The sequence below is a fragment of the Loxodonta africana genome, chromosome 1 (genome assembly GCF_030014295.1).
Source record: "Loxodonta africana isolate mLoxAfr1 chromosome 1, mLoxAfr1.hap2, whole genome shotgun sequence".
NCBI classification, from domain to species: Eukaryota; Metazoa; Chordata; class Mammalia; order Proboscidea; family Elephantidae; genus Loxodonta; species Loxodonta africana.
Genome location: NC_087342.1, coordinates 78,206,109 through 78,226,451, shown reverse-complemented (window position 1 = coordinate 78,226,451; position 20,343 = coordinate 78,206,109). Strand labels below are relative to the sequence as shown.

At 43.2% G+C, this 20,343-nt stretch overlaps 1 protein-coding gene and 1 non-coding gene across 2 annotated transcripts; both read left to right on the top strand.

Annotated features, from left to right (window-relative positions):
* The first annotated feature begins 292 nt into the window (after positions 1-292).
* LOC100665742 (epididymal secretory glutathione peroxidase) lies at positions 293-9,860 on the top strand. Its single transcript, XM_023540259.2, has 5 exons — positions 293-490; positions 3,027-3,198; positions 6,453-6,570; positions 7,137-7,236; positions 8,784-9,860. The coding sequence occupies exons 1-5, from the start codon at positions 293-295 to the stop codon at positions 8,988-8,990; spliced, it is 795 nt and encodes a 264-aa protein (XP_023396027.2). The 3' UTR covers positions 8,991-9,860.
* Positions 9,861-19,505: 9,645 nt separating this feature from the next.
* TRNAT-CGU (transfer RNA threonine (anticodon CGU)) lies at positions 19,506-19,579 on the top strand. Its single transcript has one exon. It is a non-coding gene; the product is annotated as a tRNA-Thr (tRNA).
* The last annotated feature ends 764 nt before the right edge of the window (positions 19,580-20,343 follow it).

Below are 20,343 nucleotides of genomic sequence, written 5' to 3'. Positions count from 1 at the left end.
CTCATAGCGACCTTATAAAACAGAGTAGAACTGCCTCATAGAATTTGCAAGCAGCGCCTGGTGGATTCGATCTGCCCACATTTTGGTTAGCACTCAACCACTACGCCACCAGGGTTTGCATGGCAGGCTAGCTCTTAACTGCGCCACCGCGTAGGAAGTGACACTCACCTGGAGAGGGCAGGGGCAGTATCTCAGATTCTGGAACGCGTGCTAGTCCCATCTCCCCAGTGCCCTGGGGAGGGGGGCGCTAGCGAGGGGGGAGGGGCTAGAGGGAGGGAAAGGGTGGGACCGAATGCCGCCCTGCGATTGGAGGGCGAGTCTTCAAACTGGTCCCTGCCAGGGGCTCAAAAGGGGCCGAGATTCCGCTGGATATCAGACTCGTTGGGACCTCCTAGTACGAGCCATGATCCGGCAGGTCTGGGCTTCCTATCTTTTCTCGCTGTTGCTGGTGGGCTTTGTTCAGCCGAGCCCGAACCAGGAGAAGATGAAGGTGAGTGTCCCGCAGGGGACCCAGGTGGATCTGAGCACCTGAAGACTAGCTCGGCCTCCAGGGATGCAAGGAGCTCTTCCCTCCCCTGTTCTCTAAGGAAGAGATCCGCCTTCCCAGCTCTTCCCAAACTTCTGCGTCTGCGGCAGGGCCTCTCCTAAACCGACTGTCTCTCAAGTGGACCTTCTTCTCCTCTGTGCTTGGGGTTCATCGAGACACGCGTAGACCGTGGACAAAGCGTACATTCTCCTTCCTGTTTATTTCTGGGGGCCGCTTGATAGGCCAGAGCCAATCTCCAGACTTGTCTCAAACTTATCTAAGGAGCAGCCTTCTGGTTCCCGGGAAATGGGGCGGGTCTTGAAAGGCAAAGGGATTGAGAAGAAGCTAGACCTGATCTCTAGGAGAGGCTGCTCGGGCAGAAAGCAGGAAGAGGGAGAAAAGAAGCTGGTACGGGAATGTGCTCAGAGGGGTTCCAGGGTCAGAGAAAGAAAAGCTTTTTTTTTCAGGGAACAATAAAGTATATAAGGCTATGATGGCTGTCAGCCAGTTGTAATCATAGAGGAGATGGTTGTGGTGAGGTGGAGACAAGGCTGCGATCTGAGGAAGAGAATGTGCTCTTAGGTCTTAGTTCTGCCCCAAATTGCCTGACACCCATCAGAAAGCCCCTATACTGGATCTCAGTTGCCCTGGTAAAAGGTGTGTGTATATGTCTAGGGGTTTATGAGGTGGGGTTAGGAGTTGAGGCTGAAGTAGATGATTTGAGGCAACAAGTGCTAACTTTAAAACCACACAAATTCATTCAAAAACTTGAGCCTCGCTGTGGCCTTAGACCTGTCACATATCTTGTATTGGTTTCTTCCTCCCATCTATAAAAGATGAAGAACAATGCCCATCTGGTAATGCAGGGCATCTCAGAGTTTAGCTTGCCTATGAATCATGTAAAGAGCTTGTTGTAGAACAGATCTCTAGGCTCTAACCCCATAGCTTCTGATCCTGTAGCTCTGAGGTAGGGCCCAGGCATTTGCATCTCTAACATTGCTCCCAAGGTTAGTCCTCAGACAACACTTGAATTAGCTCTGTTATTGAGTTCATGTGAAGACTAAGATGATGCATGTAAAATCAACAGCTGGTACCTGCAGTAAGATTACTCCCCCTCTCTGAAATAAAAAAGCAATCTCCAAAGTGAATTTCCAGGTCTGTATCAGTCACTGCTTCCTGAGTAGGTGTGAGTTCTGGATGTAGAAAATTTTCTTATGAAAAGCTTATGTTTTCGGGTATCCTGACCTCTTCAGACAGACCTAAACAAATTGAAGCAGAATCAAAGAATATGGGTGAGCTGGAAAGGAAGGATTGGAGACTTTAAGTCTACAATTTTCCTGGGACCCTGCATTCCAGCTTACAGAGTGATTTCCATGTAGCTTTCTACTGCAGTAACAAGAAGGGCAAATGCTAGAAATCGTTTAGCACAGAGCAATGTTGGCATGAAGGCAAGGAGAATGCAGGCACATAGATGGCAACCCCTTCACAGGGAGTTCCTTAGGGTGATGCTCCCAAATATATGGACTTCTGTGTGTGCGCAGGTGTGAATGAATGTATGGACACTTAGGAAAGGGGCTTGCCCTAGAGGGAACCTCCTTCTCGCCAAGAATAGTGAAAGAACAGCTATTGCCTGGTGTCCTGGTGTCAGTATTTACAGACTTAGTAGATGATAAATCTTCTTGCCCCACTCTCACCATAGAAGCTCACCTATGGGTATTCCTTCACTGCGTGGGGCAGACCTTGGTGAACTAAGATCCCATATACCCCAAATTATATTACTTTAAAACTCTAAGACTTTCCTCCACATCTCCAGGAAGTCTGTCTAGTTTAAATCCAACCCCTCTTATAACAAGAGCTTGGTCTTTGGTTCCAGGCTCAGTCTGCCTTTTAGCCTTGGTATGCCTGTTGATAGGAAGTTTCCTCCCTAGGCTTTATAATTTATAATCCCCCATTCCTGAGCAGTCTAAATTGTTTCTCCACAATATAAGGATAAGAAGAGGGGGATTGGTAACAGTGAGCACCCCATAGGCAAACTTTGAAAAGATTCTTCAAGGGGATCAAGAGAAGGGTCATGTTTTGGGCCTGGCTTTGGGAAGGAAATTACAAGATAAGAACACATAAATGAGAAATTAATGTAGAACTTATTTCTATTATGATAAACTCTGCAAAAGTCTATTAAGAATATTTGAGAAGGGATGGATGACTGGAGGTGGGAGTAAGGATGTAGGGGAGGGTGCATTGCCAGAACAGAGGTGAGATGTATTAATTTTCCAGAAATGGGAAGAGCATTATGAAGCTTGTTCCTCCACAAAGAAAGAAGAAGAAAAAAAGTCAGAAGACATAAATTCTAGTAGTGGTGTGAACCCGATTATAAATATTACTTGAAAAGTCTCTTCAGTTCTCAGAGTTTCAACTTATTGCATGAAAGGTCTTTGAGTATTTTGAAAAAGTTTACAGGTATTTGGGAATTGTTTATTTTACTATTGCATCTTTATGATTATTTTTTATTACATTTCAGACGGATTGCTACAAAGGGGTGACAGGCAACATCTATGAGTATGGAGCCCTCACTCTCAACGGCGAGGAATATATCCAGTTCAAGCAGTATGTGGGCAAGCATGTCCTCTTCGTCAATGTGGCCACCTATTGAGGCTTAACAGCTCAGTATCCTGGTGAGAACTCATGTTTCAACTCTTTTGGAACTAGCTTTACCAGATGGCCATATTCTATTTACATATTCTAATTACAGAAATTTTTGCTAGTGTATTCTTTTGGTGGCAGAGGAGAGATATGATTCCATTCCCCTATGTCCTACCACTGCTCTGCTCCTTAGACTACCAGAAGAATTCTCTCTACACTTGAGAACTAAGATTGAACCAAAGACCACCAGAAACACACCTATAGTTGAACAAGTTGAGTTTGTTGCTCAGTGCTACCTGGGAGAACATACACTGTAGGGAATTATAGGGCTTCTTAGTAAGGCATTAGAAAGAACTTATTATAGTGTCCGGCCTTGTGTTAGGTGATTTGGGGAAGGATTCAAGGAACTGAAGTTTTGCTCTGGATTGGATGCTGTCAGGAAATGGGGGCAATTCTGTGATTGGATATCTTAGTAAATCATATCTACACTTAGGGAGGAATAAAGCAAGACTAATGCACCTCAAGAAGCCCTGGTGGTGCAATTGTTAAACACTGACAGTTTGAACCCACTCAGTGGCCACATGAGATGAAGACCTGGCAATCTGCTTTCATAAGAATTACAGCCAAGAAAACCCTATGGGGCAGTTCTACTCTTATATGGGGTTGCTGTGCGATAGCTGTGAGTCAGAGGCCAACTCGACAACAAAAACAAAGCTGTAATAGTAAAGAAGTGTCAGTCACTCATATTGGCAAGAATGAGGGATGTTTGGTCCCTTTTTTGGCTTGGAAAATGTTCTTGTTTTGCCTGTGTTCGGACATGATTACAGAGTGGTCTTATTTTTGCCCTGATCATTTATGGTCACAAGTTATATGTTATTGATGTTTTGTGAAATTGTTTGTGTTCGACAGGAGAATACCAAGGCCTAGCTATGATTTCCAGACTAGATCTTGCCTGTGAGGGGTTGCTTTTATATTTCTTATTGGTGACTCCTGGTAACAACAGGAGATAGGATTGATCTTTGGGAAAAGATTTTGAGATCAATGGGCATCTCAAAATGACAGAGAAGAAGGGAATGTGGTTTTCTATCTGAATGCCTTTGGGGTAGTGTGAAGGCTGGCGAGGTGACTGGTAATATGGGAGAATGCTCCATCTCTCCACACTTGGCCCAACTTTCTATAGTGGCTGAGGTAGATTTTTCTTTCTTTGTGCGCTCATCAAGAAGAGTTTGAGTTTCCTGGTTATCCAGAAAAGGTGATTTAAAGTTCTATACGGATTATACTAGAGACAGATGCTGTTCTTGACATGACAAGGACTTTATTTTCTGCTTTAGGTTTAATTTAAACATGTTATATGTTGAATAGGCGATACATTTACAAAATTCAAAAGATACAAAAGGTTTTACAATGAAACCTTTTATGTTCCCTTCCCTTTAGGTAACCATTTGCACCTTGCTTTTTCACATGGTAAAATATCTTGGAGATTATTCTATAACAACACGTAATGAGTTTCCTCATTCACTTCTAAGGTATATAATTTTCCATTACTTTGCCGCGATATAATTTATTGAATTACATAGTTAGTGAGGATTTAAAAGTGTATCTCATTCAAATTACACTCCAGATGAGGAAAATAAGAGGAAACTTGCCAAAGGACCAGAATCAAGGTCTGTGAAGTATTTCTACTATTCCAACCGACCAACCAGCTGCCGTCAAGTTCATTCTGACTTCCGGTGGCCCCATATGTGTGAGAGCAGAACCATGTTTCGTAGGGTTTTCAATGGTTGATTTTTCAGAAGTAGATCACCAGGCCTTTCTTCTGAAGTGCCTCTGGGTAGACTCAAACTTCCAACTTTTTGGTTAGCAGCCAAGCATGTTAACTGTCTGCTCCACTCAAGTACTCTATTTCTGCTTTAAGAAGGAAACATTCTTTATATTTATGTATTTCCCCTTTTTTAAATTGTGCTTTAGATGAAAGTTTACAGTTGAAGTTAATTTCTCATGCAAAAATTTATACACATATTGTTATGACACTAGTTGCAATTTCTGTAATGTGGCAGCACACTCTCCCTTTCCACCCTGGGTTTCCTGTGTCCATTCAACCAACTCCTGTCCCTTCCTGCCCTCTCATCCTGCCTCCAGACAGGAGCCGCCCATTTGGTCTCATGTATCTGATCGAACTAAGAAGCATACTCCCTATGAGTGTTATTTTATGTTTTATAGTGCAGTCTAATCTTTATCTGAAGAGTAGGCTTCGGAATGGTTTTAGTTCTGGGCTAACAGAGTGTCTGGGGGCCATGGCTTTGGGGATTCCTCCAGTCTCAGTCAGACCACGAAGTCTGGTCTTTTTACGTGAATTTGAGTTCTGCTCCACACTTTTCTCCCGCTCCATCAGGGACTCTCTTTTGTGTTCCCTGTCAGGGCAGTCATTGATGGGAAGGAAATATTCTTGATTGCTAAAGATAAGAGGGAGATATGTGTGGACAATAACTGAGGAAATACATAAAAATAGAGAGCCACTCTCTGTATAAGAGCAGGTTCTTAGGGGAGATGCCAGCAGGTAGAGCTGAGTCTGAATGGTACTGTTTGGTGCTCCTCAAAGGGACTAATAAATTTGACCTGAAAATGACTAAGATGGAAATAATGCTCCAAGCCTAGGCAGACAAGTTGGACAACTTCCTGGTAGTGGTAAGGAGCAAGTTAGAGTTTGTGCCCTGGAGTGCCAGTGAGGATTCCAGGGGAAAAGGCATTAGTTAGGTCACTAGAATTGATAAGAGAGCAGAGAATACTATGGAGCTAGGCTTCAAATTTCTCTGATTCCCTCTGCCACTCCCAGGTTAGAGCACCAGAGTGTGCTCCTGGGAATGTGACTGTAGTGCCCCCATAATCCTCAAGTTGTGTCATTATGGAGCAGACTGGGGTGGGGGAGGAAAAGATTTGCCTTTTCCTTAAAAAAATTTTTGCTCAGTCCACCAACTAAGGAAGGAAGTGGCTTTCAAATATGGCTTCTCTTCTGAATCAAATAGGACCCCCATATAGGACCAACCAACCTGTGTTTTCTAAAAATTGTTCCCATTGAATTTTGAAGTATAGCCAGTTGTGAAAAATACTGTGTGAGAAAAAAAACAGCCAAAGAATTCTGGAAACCTGTCAATCTCTATAACCTTGAACCTTTCTTTTTATAGTATTCAATTTCTTTAGGTGTTAAATGGAAAAACCCAATGATGTTTCTCTGATCAAAGCAGGGATGCTGGTCAAGCTACCTATGCTTTCTGTTCTCTACCTACAGAATTGAATGCACTACAAGAGGAGCTGAAGCCTTTTGGTCTAGTTGTATTGGGCTTTCCTTGCAACCAATTTGGAAAACAAGAACCAGGAAAGAACTCAGAGATCCTTTCTGGACTCAAGTGAGTGCCTGCAGAGGTCTTGCCAGGACTTTCCCTCCCCTCTCTGCCTAGAGGCCCTCCATTCTGGAAACTTCTGGTATGGATGGTAGATTAATAGGTTCAAGAACATCACCATGATGCTTTGAATTCTTTCTGGCCCTTGTGGCAATGCTGAAGTAGTCTCACTAACTTTGAGTTCTTTGATGGTGAGACCAGGGAAACATATAGTGGAAAAGCAGCACAGAGATGCTGGTTCCGGAGTTGGAAGGTTAGGAGAAAGAAGAGAATGAAATGGAAACAAATCATGAGGAGACTGAGGGGAAAGAGAAGGGGTTCATTTCCATTTCCTGTAATCAAGCTCAACTAAGGCCTTCCAATATTCTTGGAATTCTCCATTGGCTCTATAAAGCCTATTGCATGAAGTCCTGATACCCAGATACCTCTCTTTCTTCACCTTCCCTATCTACAACCTCTCTCCCTTTATGTCTCATTTCCTTTTTTTTTTTTTTTGGCAAAATTGTGGTAGCCATTACTATACACCGTTGTCTTAATTTGAACCCTCCTGGGAACACTCGGGTTCGTTGCAGGTACGTGCGTCCAGGTGGTGGCTTTGTCCCCAATTTCCAGCTCTTTGAGAAAGGGGATGTGAATGGAGAAAAAGAACAGAAGATATTTACTTTCCTGAAGGTGAGTGAACATAATTTTGGTATAGATTGTTCAGGCAGGGATGCACTGAAAGCAGTGGGGCTCATGTCTGGGATTGGGGGTGGACTCCTTGGAAGGAGATGCTCAAATAAGTTCAGAGATCATGGCAACAACTATTGTGGGGCTCTGAGTTCAAGCAGAGGAAACACATAATGTTTGTATGATAAACTTTTTTTTTTTATAACTTTTATTGTGCTTTAAGTGAAAGTTTACAAATCAAGTCCGTCTCTCACACAAAAACCCATATACGCCTTGCTACACACTCCCAATTACTCTCCCCCTAATGAGACAGCCCGCCCTCTCCCCCCGTTCTCTCCTTTCGTGTCCATTTTGCTAGCTTCTAACCCCCTCCACCCTCTCATCTCCCCTCCAGGCAAGAGATGCCAACACAGTCTCAAGTGTCCACCTGATCCAAGAAGCTCACTCCTCACCAGCATCCCTCTCCAATCCATTGTTCAGTCCAATCCATATTCAGTAGGGGAGGTTAGCCCATGTAAGAGTGGACATACATACTCTTGTCAAAAAAGAGTTTATCAAATCAACAAAATTGATAAGCTCTTTTTTGACAAGAGTATGTATGTCCACTCTTACGTGGGCTAACCTCCCCTACTGAATAGTAATGATTTATTTATTCAACAATTGTTTATTGAATCCCTACTAGGCTATGCAATGAGTTAACAAATATTAATAGGAGCTCATATCTAGTTGGGAGACAAACATAGAAATGCCTATGTAAGCTGCCATGTGGTAAGTGTTTTTAGAGTCACAGAATGTTAGAGCTGCAGAAGACCAGCATGAAAGGGCCCCTGAGGATCTCTTAGTCCACTGATTTCCGAATGCTGGCCTATGGAATAAGGCTGGATCTTGTTGAAATTTTCACTCATTCATACCAAAATGAGAAAAAAAAAGGACAACATTGGGAGTTTTTCTGTAAAACTTAGTTGAATGTAAAAGACCATCCTTTATTCTGATATTAAGTTAAAACATATGAAATTGCCAGTTTCATTGTTCAAAATGATGATAGGGGAAATTTTATATGGTTCAACCCAATATTTAAAAATCCTTTCATTTTTAAATTTTAATTTTCTTTAAAATTTTTTATTGTCATGATGAATGCTGGTAATTTTCCTTTACTCTCTAAAAAAAATACTCATTGAACTTTTACTGGCCTATGGAGTCCCAAACTCTGGGAACAACTACACTAATCCAAGCCATTATTTTTCAGCTAAGGAAACTAAAGCTAGACAAATTATATATTCTTTTTCTGAAGCACTATGGTATAATCATGAAAATGGGGGGGAAGCAGGGAAAGGAGGAATGTGTTCTGTTTAGCAACATGCTGTCTAACTCTTGGTTGCTTGAATAGTAGTAGTTGTATTGTCGATGATTCATTGATATGTCTGTGGTTGATTGGGAGGATGTCAGGTAGTTAATAATTGATACATATTATGGTGAGTAGACTATATAGGGGTGGGGACCAGACAGAAGCAGAAATAAACATCTTTTTATTTTTCATATCTCTGCTGCAGAACTCCTGCCCTCCCCCCTCTGAGATTTTGGGCTCATCAAGCCAACTCTTTTGGGAGCCTATGAAGGTCCATGACATCCGCTGGAACTTTGAGAAATTCCTGGTGGGACCTGATGGAGTCCCTGTCATGCGCTGGTACCATAAGGCTTCAGTCAGCACAGTCAATTCAGACATCCTCGAGTACCTGAAGCAGTTTGAAACCCAGTAGAAAGGGCCAGAGAGTGGCAAAAGTAGCAACCCTTCCTCCCACCTGAAGGACCTACGTAACTAAGAATCCATCTTCGCTCTGCACTGCTTCCAGCCCAGCCTACATATGACCAAACCATCCTGTACTACCAAAGCACCTGCATATGTGTGTGTTTGAACAATTAGAAATGGGAAACCTATCTCCCCAATTTTCTCTTCCCAAAGTATCAATTTTTCTTCCAATCCATTCCAAATGAAATCAAGGTAGATGGTTCAGATTACCCCATGATCCTCAAAAAGCAATACCCAGAAGCTCTGACACCTACCCTTTTCCCATGCTGACGTTTTAAAGAAAGCAGGAACTGGCAACAAGATTGTCTGGGTCCCCTTCATAGCCTCTTGTCTCCTAGAAATTAGGTATGCATTGTGACACTCTTTCTCTCCCTATGCAGTCCTCCTTCATTGCCCTGACATCCTGTAGTTGTCCTGTAGGACCTCTGAAGGCAGGGTGAAAGCAGGAACCTCACCTTACATGAAGGGAGGGACATATCCATGATGGTGGGTCCTAAAGCCCTTCTAGGTCAGACCCTACCAGAACCTTCCCTGGTGCCTGTCCCTTAGTGCATTCAGGTCATGGCACGTGGGCAGGGATGTCCCTTCACTCTGGACGATGGGCTGTCTCCTCTCACCCTGGGTCTCTCCAACTTTGGAGTCATCATTGTCTCAAATAAAAAATAAAAAAAAATTTATGCAGCAGATGGGCTCATTGTGGTGTTTCTCTAATCTCATATTATGCCTAGAGTCATACTCCTTCTTCCTCTCTCACTTTGTCCCTGATCCCTTGACCACTTAGCTTAGTTCTTCAGTATTTTGCTTTTTCAAAAGCTCTCTAGATCCCTCCTTGGCCCGTTCAAAAGCAGTAGGCAGCATCAATGGCTGGGCCTGGATGTTCACAGTGATGCTGTGACAGTGAGCACAGACCTCTTGGAATCAGGGCCCCTCTGTACACTCCCAGTCAGGTCTCCTGAGGGACCCCTAATTAATTAATTAATTAATTCACACTGTTAAAATCTAAAAACACATAAAACCAGAAGAAAAGCACACCAAAAAAACCACTCCTTATCAGATGATCAAAGAGTCAGCTAGGAATGACTGTCTGCCCCATACAGTTTTATAATTAAAATGGAACTTGTTTATATGGACGTGTATTTTAAAAAATCATTGGTAGAAACTAAGGAAAGAGAAGATTAGGTAAGGGAAGGGAAATAAAATAGCTGTTTCTTTTTTTCACAAATTGTTTCGAACACAGGTACTTATACTTTAAAATATATTTTGCACTTATGAAGTGCAGAAAATTTAAATACCAGGGTAAAATATCAAACAATACAGGGGGTTATAATCCTGCTGTGCACCTAAATAAAAATGCAATCCCCTACTTGATCTTTTTATAGCATCATGAATATTGCTAAACTAAGTCAGACACAGCAGAGCCAGCAGTGATTATAAAGATCCTAAAATTCATAGGCAGTAAACACACATGAGAAACTGAAAATAATTTGATATTTTGTCTTCTTGAACTTAAAACCTAGGACAGAAAACGGATTTTTTTTTTTCTTTTAATTTTACCATTTAGGCTGGAAATCCTGGTGGCCTAGTGGTTAAGTGCTACGGCTGCTAACCAAAGGGTCGGCAGTTCGAATCCGCCAGGCACTCCTTGGAAACTCTATGGGGCAGTTCTACTTTGGCCTATAGGGTCTCTATGAGTCGGAATCGACTCGATGGCACTGGGTTTGGTTTGGTTTGATTGGCCATAGCCCATTGGATTTGGTTCTTCCATGAATCTCTTACTAGGCACTATTAAAACCCTGGTGTCATAGTGGTTAAGAGCTACAGCTGCTAACCAAACGGCAGGCAGTTCAAATCCATCAGGTGCTCCTTGGAAACTATATGGGGCAGTTCTACTCCGTCCTATTAGTTTGCTATAAGTCATAATTGACTCAACGGCAATGGGTTTGGTTTTTTTGGGTTTTTTTAATGGCAGTTGTGAAGGCAGTGAGGGGATTACAGAAGGGTCAGGCACAGAGCAATTGGCTCACCCAGCGACTCTTAGATTTCTAGCTCTATCTTCTCAGTGCTATGTCTACATTTTGGTATATTCGAGGTACATGGATATCATGCTCTGAATTTAGGTTCCAAATTTTTGATAAGGTTGATGTGGAACCAATAACCTCTGTTCCAAACTACTCCAACTTGGAATTCAAATCCTAAAAGGAAAGGAGAAAGGAATGATGAGAACTGCCACTGACAAAAAATGGGAACTGAATGAGAAGAAAACCACTAGATGTAACTGTTTGTACAGCCACAAGCAACACTAGTAAATACATAATGAGCAAGATTATCAGTACCTGTCCATTGGACCTCCAATTTTCTTAACATCTAGGATGCCTCTGGTCCTTTAGAAGTTGACTCTACTGGGTCTCTGGTCCATCTCTTCTCAGACATTCTCTATTACGCCCAGTCTCAGACCTCAATGTGAACTCATCCCTTTCTCCCACAAACACTCAGGTCTTGCCCTTATAGCAAAAGAACCAGTTACCAGTGGTGTTGAAAAATGCATGTCTCATTTTTTGAGTTTCTTCTAAATCTCTGAGGGTCTTGATAACCTCCAGAGACCTTAATAGTTTCCAAAAGAGTTTTGGATCCCTTACTATTCTCATATCAGGACAATCAAGCCTAAACCAGTAATCTCAAGTTCATGTACAGAGCTGAACACTCCAGGAAAACAACATTTCCCACTAATGAAAGAGGGGAATTTCAACCTTCGGTTTGAGCATATTACACTTGAAGATTAGGGAGAGGTCTCAATCCACATCTGTGCTGAGAAATCCAGGCTCTATATATTCCTGGTGCCCTCCAGTGGCTGTCCCTGAACAGAAAACAGACATTATTGTCCTGGGGACAGCCAAGACCAGGGAAATGAATAGATCTTCCTATCCCAGAAACCAAAATTACCTTGCAGTTGGAAGTGAGAGTACGTGAGGGGTAGCTATGGGGTCAACGGTCCTGATCAGAAGGTAACTAATAACAATACTAATGATAAACTCTTTACAAAGAGAGGATCAAGAGATAAGCTTGTTCATTCTCTCACTCTGCACTCCCCACCTCAATTCCTATAACAGATCTTAGTCCCCAAGGAAAGTCATACATGAAACCTCCTGGGAGGGGGTGAACTGCCAGAGTTGTCTCAGGACTCCAGGTCCATTATAGTAGTTAAACTTTACTACTATTACTATCACGGCAATTATCACCATTATCTTTATTGGTACCATTTTTCACTGCAATTTTTTTTCTTTGAACCAGTAGTTCCCAGACCTTTTCATGCAAATCAGATAAACTGGAACTTATCTGTCCCAAGCCCAGGCATCTTCACATAAACCTAAACCATAAAAAAACAAACCTGTTGCCATGAAGTCAATAGGACAGAGTAGAACTGCCCCAGAGGGTCTCCAAGGAGCAGCTAGTGGATTTGAACTACTGACCTATTGGTTAGCAACCATAGATCTTAGCCAGTATACCAGCAAGGCTCCCACATAAACTCATTGCCATGTAAACCACCTAAAAGGCATCTAGAATCACTAGGTCTCCACTGATTGCAAAGCTTTTGGGGAGAGTCTCCAGCAGGGTGTGGAAGTTTTAAGTCCCAGATAACCAGGACTCAGATCCTTTCTAATCATCCACTCCCAGATTTGCTGAGCAGCCCAGTCCTGAAGGTAAGACTCCAATACAGTCTTTCCCTTCCCTGTGGGCTGTATGGACATTGGTGGTTATTGACCTTTAAGGATGCTCATGTTAGTTCTGGAGTTGGAGTTCCAAAATTTCTAGGAAAGTGTAGCCATCCCAGAATACATCAAAGTCTTGATCCTGTGGTCTCATGAACACTCCTTGACTTGTGCTCCAATCGCTGTAAACAGAACCTGAAAAATGATTCAGGCACACACCACTTATTGAGAGTAGTCTCAGGAGAAAACAAACCATTGAAGCAGGGCAGGGCAGGGGAAAGGAGAGAAGTATAGACAAGATTTCTCCTGGATTTTAGCTTCAGTATAAATGGCACTATAGTCAGTCCCACCTTGAAGCAAGAGGGCTGGTCTTTTGTAACCCATGCCAGTCAGTCGTTAGCTATGGGCTAACCCCTGCCCCTCAGAGGCATAACTCCCAGGTGAGGTGACTGATTTTGTCTATAGGAAAATCTCTGGAGAAGTCTGAGGGCAATACTCTGAAGAAGAGGTGTCTGTGAGCCATTTGCAGCCAACACGCAGAGCAGGTGGGGTGGGTACACTGGTCCAGTAAAGGGGATCTGGATAGGACCATGAAGCCACCTATTACCCTTATAAAAATGACACGGGAGCGGTGTTTGACCTCCTCTAACTTCAGAAGGGGGAAGGAGAATCAAGATCAACAGTCCAAGGCTGATTCCTATGAGGTGGAGGACAGACATGCCTCCCCTCTCCACCATCTTTATCAATTCTGACATCAACCATCCCTCCTATGTCAGTCTCTATGTCTCTGCCAGGTTCGATAATTCATTGCAAGGGCCACGCAGAACTCGCAGACAATACTCACGATTATGGGGTTTATTAGGGAAGTAACAGTTATAATTCAGGCTCAGGAACACTAAGGATACAGTTCTATCAGGACAGACTTATCCCAGCCATGCTCACAGGCATGTCCCTCCCTGGCCCTAGACTCTGCCCAGAGGCACTTAGCTTTCTATCACTGTCTCCTGCTGCTGAGTCTCTGCTGCCAGGTCTCTGCCACTGGGTCTCTGCTGCCAGGTCTCACTGCCTTCAGTGTTACAGCTTTCTCTCTGTCTCCTGGTTCTAGGAGCTTCTCAGCACAGGGATCCTGGGCCCAAAGTACATGCTCTTTGCTCCTGGCTGTTCTTTCTTGGTGGTGGTTGGATTCTCTCTTTCCCACCTGTGGGGTGGCTCATTTCAAGCCCAGCAGGATGGCAAAACTGACTAATCCCTTTGGTGGGCCACAATTACCCTATTACTCAGTCCCACCCAATCGCTTGGGTGGGAGTTACAAGACCATGGTAAGAAAGGCCACACGAAAGCAATCCATAGCACAGCAACCCTCCACAAACGACTCACTGTTTAGAGAAACTCCCACTAGAGGCCCCAAGAGAAGGAGATTGACAAACTTTCATTCCCTTACTCACCCACCATTTTCTCTTTCTTGATCTATCTCTAGGGCATTGGTTCTCAAAGTGTGGTCCCCTGACCACCAGCAGCAGCAGCATTTGGGAACTTATTTGAAAAGCAATCTTCAGACCTCATCCCAGACCTACCGAATTAGAAACTCTAGGGATAGGGTCCATCCAACTATATTTTAGCAAGTGTCTTAGTTATCTATGCTGCTATAACAGAAATACCACAAGTGGGTGGCTTTAACAAACAGAAATTTATTTTCTCTCAGTTTAAGAGGCTAGTAGTCTAGATTCAGGGTGCCAGCTCTAGGGGAAGGCTTTCTCTCTGTGTCAGCTCTGGAGGAAGGTCCTCGTCTCTTCTGAGCTTCTACTCCTGGTCAATCTTCATGTGGCTTGGCATGTCTTCCCCCAGCTCTGCTTCTCTTGTTGCTTGTTTTAGTCTCTTTTATATCTCAGAAGAGATTGACTCAAGACACATTCTGTACTAATCCTGCCTCATTCGCATAACAAAGACAACCCATTCCCAAATGGGATTATAACCACAGACATAGAAGTTAGGATTTACAATATATATTTTGGGAGACACAATTCAATCCATAACAGCAAGCTTTCCAGGCAATTCTCATAAAAGCTAAAGTTCGAACTCCACTGCTCTGGGAATGGAGGATTTGCAGGAAACATTGTCATTTTGACACCGGATGAAAGAAGATATTTTCTCCTGTACTTCATGTAGCTACAGACTCCTCTGCACAGCCACATCCACAGCCACAGCCACACTGCCACCCCCACTCAGTCTTTACAGTGTTCCTGAGACCTGAAGGTTGACATCGACAGTCCAGCCTTCCTTTTGGTTTTTCAGTTTCTTCAGTCTTTGATCCTTGTGGTCGCCATGTGAGTGAGTCCCAATTCAAGGTGTGTTATCTTCCCAAAGACTTAGATGTACATTGTGAATTGAAGTTAAAAAAAAAAAATTCACTTTCTCTTCTCTCTTTCATCACCCTCCTCCCCCCACCAGCCTTTGTATTGACTACAAGCTTTCTCTTGCTCTTTCAAGTTTTAAATCAGAAATATTATTTGACTCTCTGGGAAGTTCTTGGATAGAGATTTTACTCCCCCCAAAAGTTTTCCTAATGAATCCATACAGGCTACCTTTTCTTGTTTACTTGCAAAATGCAAGGAAGGGCATAATAGTGTCTTCTGGGCACCCTTTGGCCTCAAGGGAGCCCTGGTAGTGTGGTGGTTAAGAGCTTGACTGCTAACCAAAGGTTGACAGTTCCAGTTCACCAGCTGCTCCTTGGAAACTGTATGGGACAGTTCTACCCACTGGACAGCCACGGGTTTGGCTTTTTTTTTTTTTTTTGGCTTTGGCCTCTAGAATACAGGGGCCTCAGTGCACTACACAAACTATTTCATAACCTCAGAGTGCCACCTACAGTTTATGACAGTGTTGTTTACCTTTTAGCATGTAGTCAAAAAACAAACAAACCCTTTGTCATCCGTATTGACTCATACTCAAAAACCAGATGCGTTGCCGTCGAGTCAATTCCGACTCATACTGACCCTATAGGACAGAGTAAAAATGCCCCACAGGGTTTCCAAGGAGTGGCTGGTGGATTGGAACTGCTGACCTCTGGGTTAGCAGCCACAGATAGCTCTTAACTACTGCGCCATACAGGGTCGCTTTAAGTCAGAATCCACAAGTAGCCAAAGGTTTTTTTTTTTTTTTAATGCACTTCTATGTTCAACTTTTTGAGGAATCGTCAAACTGTTTTCCAAACTGGCCCTACCAACTTACATTTCAAACAACAATTCATACACTTTTGAATTTTTGAAGACCCTCTGGCCCTCTGAGCCTGACGACCGGGCTCAGACTCATTCTGATTCAGGACCGTAACATCTTAGACTTCAGTTCCGAGAAGAAAGAATGCTCGGCTGGATGACCTCATTAAGTATGTTTGCTGTATTATTTGATAATATCCTCATATAGAAAGCATTAAAAAAAAAATTGGGTGAATGTCATGGATTGAATTATGTCATCCAAAAATATGTGTCAACTTGGCTAGGCCATGCTTTCCAGTATTGTGTGACTGTTCACCGTTTTGTCATCTGATGTGATCTTCCTATGTGTTGTAAATCTTAGGTCTATGATGTTAATGAGGCAGGATTAGAGGCAGTTATGTTGATGAGGCAGGATTCAATCTATGAGATTCCAAAAATCAAAACCAAAAAGCCACTGCTGTTGAGTTTATTCCAACTCATAGCAGCCCTATAGGACGGAGTAGAACTGCACCATAGAGCTTCCAAAGAGCACCTGACGGATTCGAACTGCAACTTTTTGGTTAGCAGACTAGCATTTAACCACTATGTCACCAGGGTTTCCTCTACAAGACGAGGTTGTGTTTTAAACCAATCTCTTTTGAGCTATACAAGAGAGAGGTGAGCAGAGAGATGGGGGACTTCATACCACCAAGAAATAAGAGCCCGGAGAATAGTGAGTCCTTTGGACCTGCACTGAGAAGCTCCTCAGCCTGAGAAGACTGATGACAAGTATCTTTTCCCAGAGCCAACAGAGAGAGAAAGCCTTCCCCCGGAGATGGCACCCTGAATTCAGGCTTCTAGCCAAGTAGGCTGTGAGAAAATAAACTTCTCTTTGTTAAGATACCACTTGTGGTATTTCTGTTACAGCAGGCCTAGATAACTAAGACTATTACATAGTAAGTAAGATTATGAGATACAGGCAAAACTAACAGGATTGTTAAGTAGAAAAATGAATAATCAAGTCACTTATGAGACAGGTGAAGAATTTATAAGTTGTGTTAAATATAGATAGTAAGTACATTAGTATCTGCAGGATATGTTAAAGATACATAGAATAAATGGACCATATGATGAAACAAGTAAGCGTTACTTAGAAGTGGAGTGGAAAGGTGCATGGCAATCAAACCTAAATGACAATCATCACGGCAATTTTTCTATTCCCTTATTAGGGAAAACTGAATCTTAACGCTGTTTTTAACACAACATGAAAGGGAAATAAATTGTTTATGACTTCTAATAATCTATTTTAAAAGTCTAATAAAAAGCTAGTAGTATATTGAGGGGAGGAGGGTGTAGAGCTTGGTTTCTACATAATTTTGCAAATTAGGAATATAGTTTAAAGCCATTAAAATTTTAATCAGTCATCATGTTCCAAGGGGGCGTTTCCTGGCTTTAAACTATATTCCTAATTTGCAAAATTATGTAGAAACCAAGCTCTACACCCTCCTCCCCTCAATATACTACACTGTAATGAGCCCTCCCAGCTACAAAGACCTGCCAAACATGGAATTTGGTTTCTAGTCGTTACCCCACTGTCCTTCCAACAGGGACTCAGGAGACCTGAATTTCACTTCCTGTGCTGTCTCTTCATGATGCTGTTTTTGTTAGTTCCCCTGCGGTGTGCTCTGACTCATGGCAACCCCATGGACAAGAGAAGGAAACGTTGCCTGGTTGTTGGTATGCTTGAGTCCATTGTGGCCACTCTGCATTTTGAGCACCTTCCAACCTAGGGGACACATCTTCCAGCACTGTACACACAATATTCTGTTGTGATCCATAGGGTTTTCACTGGCTAATTTTCAGAAGTAGATCGCCTGGCTTTTCTTCCCGGTCTGGAAGCTCCCGACTGAAATCTGTCCATCATGAATGACCCTGCTGGTATTTGAAAGACTGTTGGTGTAACTTCCAGCATCGTAATAGCAACACTCAAGCCATCACGGTAGAACAAACTGACAGACCGGGGTGTAAAGGGGAAGGCAGCCAGAAAATACAAAAAAACCCCGTTACCATAGAGTCATCCCGACACTGGGCGACCCCATTCAATTCTGGAAATTCAGTAACCACAGTCTACGTGGCACCAGGGCTGTGAGGACCGGGGGATGAAGAGTCTTGAGTTTTACAGGCTGTGTTTAGGGATCAGCACCGGAAAGTTATTTTTAATGTCAGCAACCAGAAAACCCAGGAGGCTCCCAACCCATCCCCATCCTCACACACCTCGAACTCCAGTTCCAGCTTTCTTGTAAAGTCCCTATTGTGGAAGACATGGGAGAAAATGTCTGTGCGGACGGACCTCCTACTTACCCAATGTGTTCATGATCTTAATTCACGAAGTTCAGAGCGGGGATCCGTTTGCTTTTGACGCGGACGGTCGCATCCTCCCCGGGCGCTAAAAGTACGCATCCCTCTCGCTCCAAAGCTTTCTGGGCTGGGTCCTGGGTCCCCTGGCCCGACCCCACCGCCGCTCGTCCCATCACAAGTCTCAGTCCAGTCTGTCCTCGGGACCCCGGGACTCACAGCTTCACCCTGACTCCCACGCCCTCTCCCCGCCCTCCGCGAGGCTTTGGGGCACGAAGCCACCGTCGGGTTTACAGTTCGCAGGCGGTGCTCTCTCTTTGAGCGTCACCGAGGGAAAAGGGTCTGGGTGCCAGGGCAGGGACACCGCGGGGTGCAAGGACCAGATTCGGGAAAGGAAGGCGTTAACTCTTCCGGGAGCTGATTCTTAGAACTGCATGAATAAGAAACCAAGGCAGAGAGAAGAAAAGAGGGCAAAGGGCGGGGCGGGGCGAAACTGGGACAAACTAATGGCTTCTTTTCTTGGTCGGCTTTTTCAAGTTTTCCCTAAAGTCTTTGAGGACAAAGCTGCAGGGGCACTTGCCTCCCTCTCCTCAGCCCCCCAGGCTCCACGTGGAAGGTTGTTAAAATAGCTCATTACCATGCTTTTGAAAATGACCTAACGGAACTGGAAGAGAAACCAGGTTGCTGACACCTGTTTCACAGTCTTCTGGACTCCCCGTAAGAGATGCGGGTACCCCTCTTAACACATCTGGCAGTTCCACGTGCCGCCAGTGACTTACTTTGGTCTGTACGGCCAGTTACCTTATACAAATACTTAAAAGTTCAAAAGAATTTTTTTTAATAGTGTGGAATGGTCTTATCCACATATGGCATATTTCTGCAACGATTTTCCTTGGAATAATACAGAAATCCTCTGTCTGAAGCTCCAGCTTCCTGATACTTTTCCTCTTGGATTCTTTCAACTGAAGTGCACCTGAGCAAGTGAAGCACCTATTTGGAGCTGGCATATTTTCTAAAGACAACAAATGTTGTTAAATGCCCTCAAGTCGGTTCCGACTCAGAGCGACTCTATGTACAACAGAGTGAAAAGTTCTCTGCTACTATGCACAACTTTTTTTTTTTTGAGTTTTTGACTATGCACAGAACAACGGATTTCTTCACCCAGCCCAAGTGAAATGACATAGACACAGTTCAAGACCTTGTTATTCGTGTGGCTCTATGGCTTAGTTGGTTAAAGCGCCTGTCTCGTAAACAGGAGATCCTGGGTTCGACTCCCAGTAGGGCCTTAAGGTTTTCCTAGAAAGTCACCTCTTGCTGAAAATCTATTAAACTGGCAAGTGTCTTCCTGCAGATCCGGTGATTTGAATTTGTTTGACTGCAGCCTGCTGTTCAAAAGAAGCAGATTCTTAGGGAAATGACAATTTAAATGCAAACCACTGCCAAAGAATAATGCATGTGAGCTTACCTCGTTCACTCTTCATACATATTTTCCATTAAACTGTGGTAAAATATTTTTCTGCACCTAAAATGTGTTAACAGTTAAAAGCACCCAGATAAGTAGATGCAGTCTCTCTAAAGTCCAACCATCTCCAGTTCTATAATCCATTTTATAAGAGTTAAGATAAATTAATGAACAATGAATAAACTATTAGCTACAAAAGAAAAGTAGGATGTTTGTAGCGGCATCTTGCCATTTTGAAGAGGATATGAGAAAAAACAATTATATTCCCATGGTAATCCTCTTTAGAAAGAACTAGAAAACCTTAAGAATGATGATCGTCTGGAAGATAAAATGTCCTAGACCCACGTACATCCAGAGCTAGGACACATTTGTTGAGGGAAAAGATTAGATTGGGGAAACCTGTCAAATATCTACAGCAACTTAGCTTCAGCCCTATAGATTCATGAAAATTTACGTCTTTGTGTCTCCCTTTACTCACCCATTAACTCAACAAATATTAACTGCAGGTCTTTTATGTGCCAGGTATCTATGTGGAAAAACCCAACAGAAAATCACTGCTCTCATGAAGTTTATGTTCTGGCGGCAGTG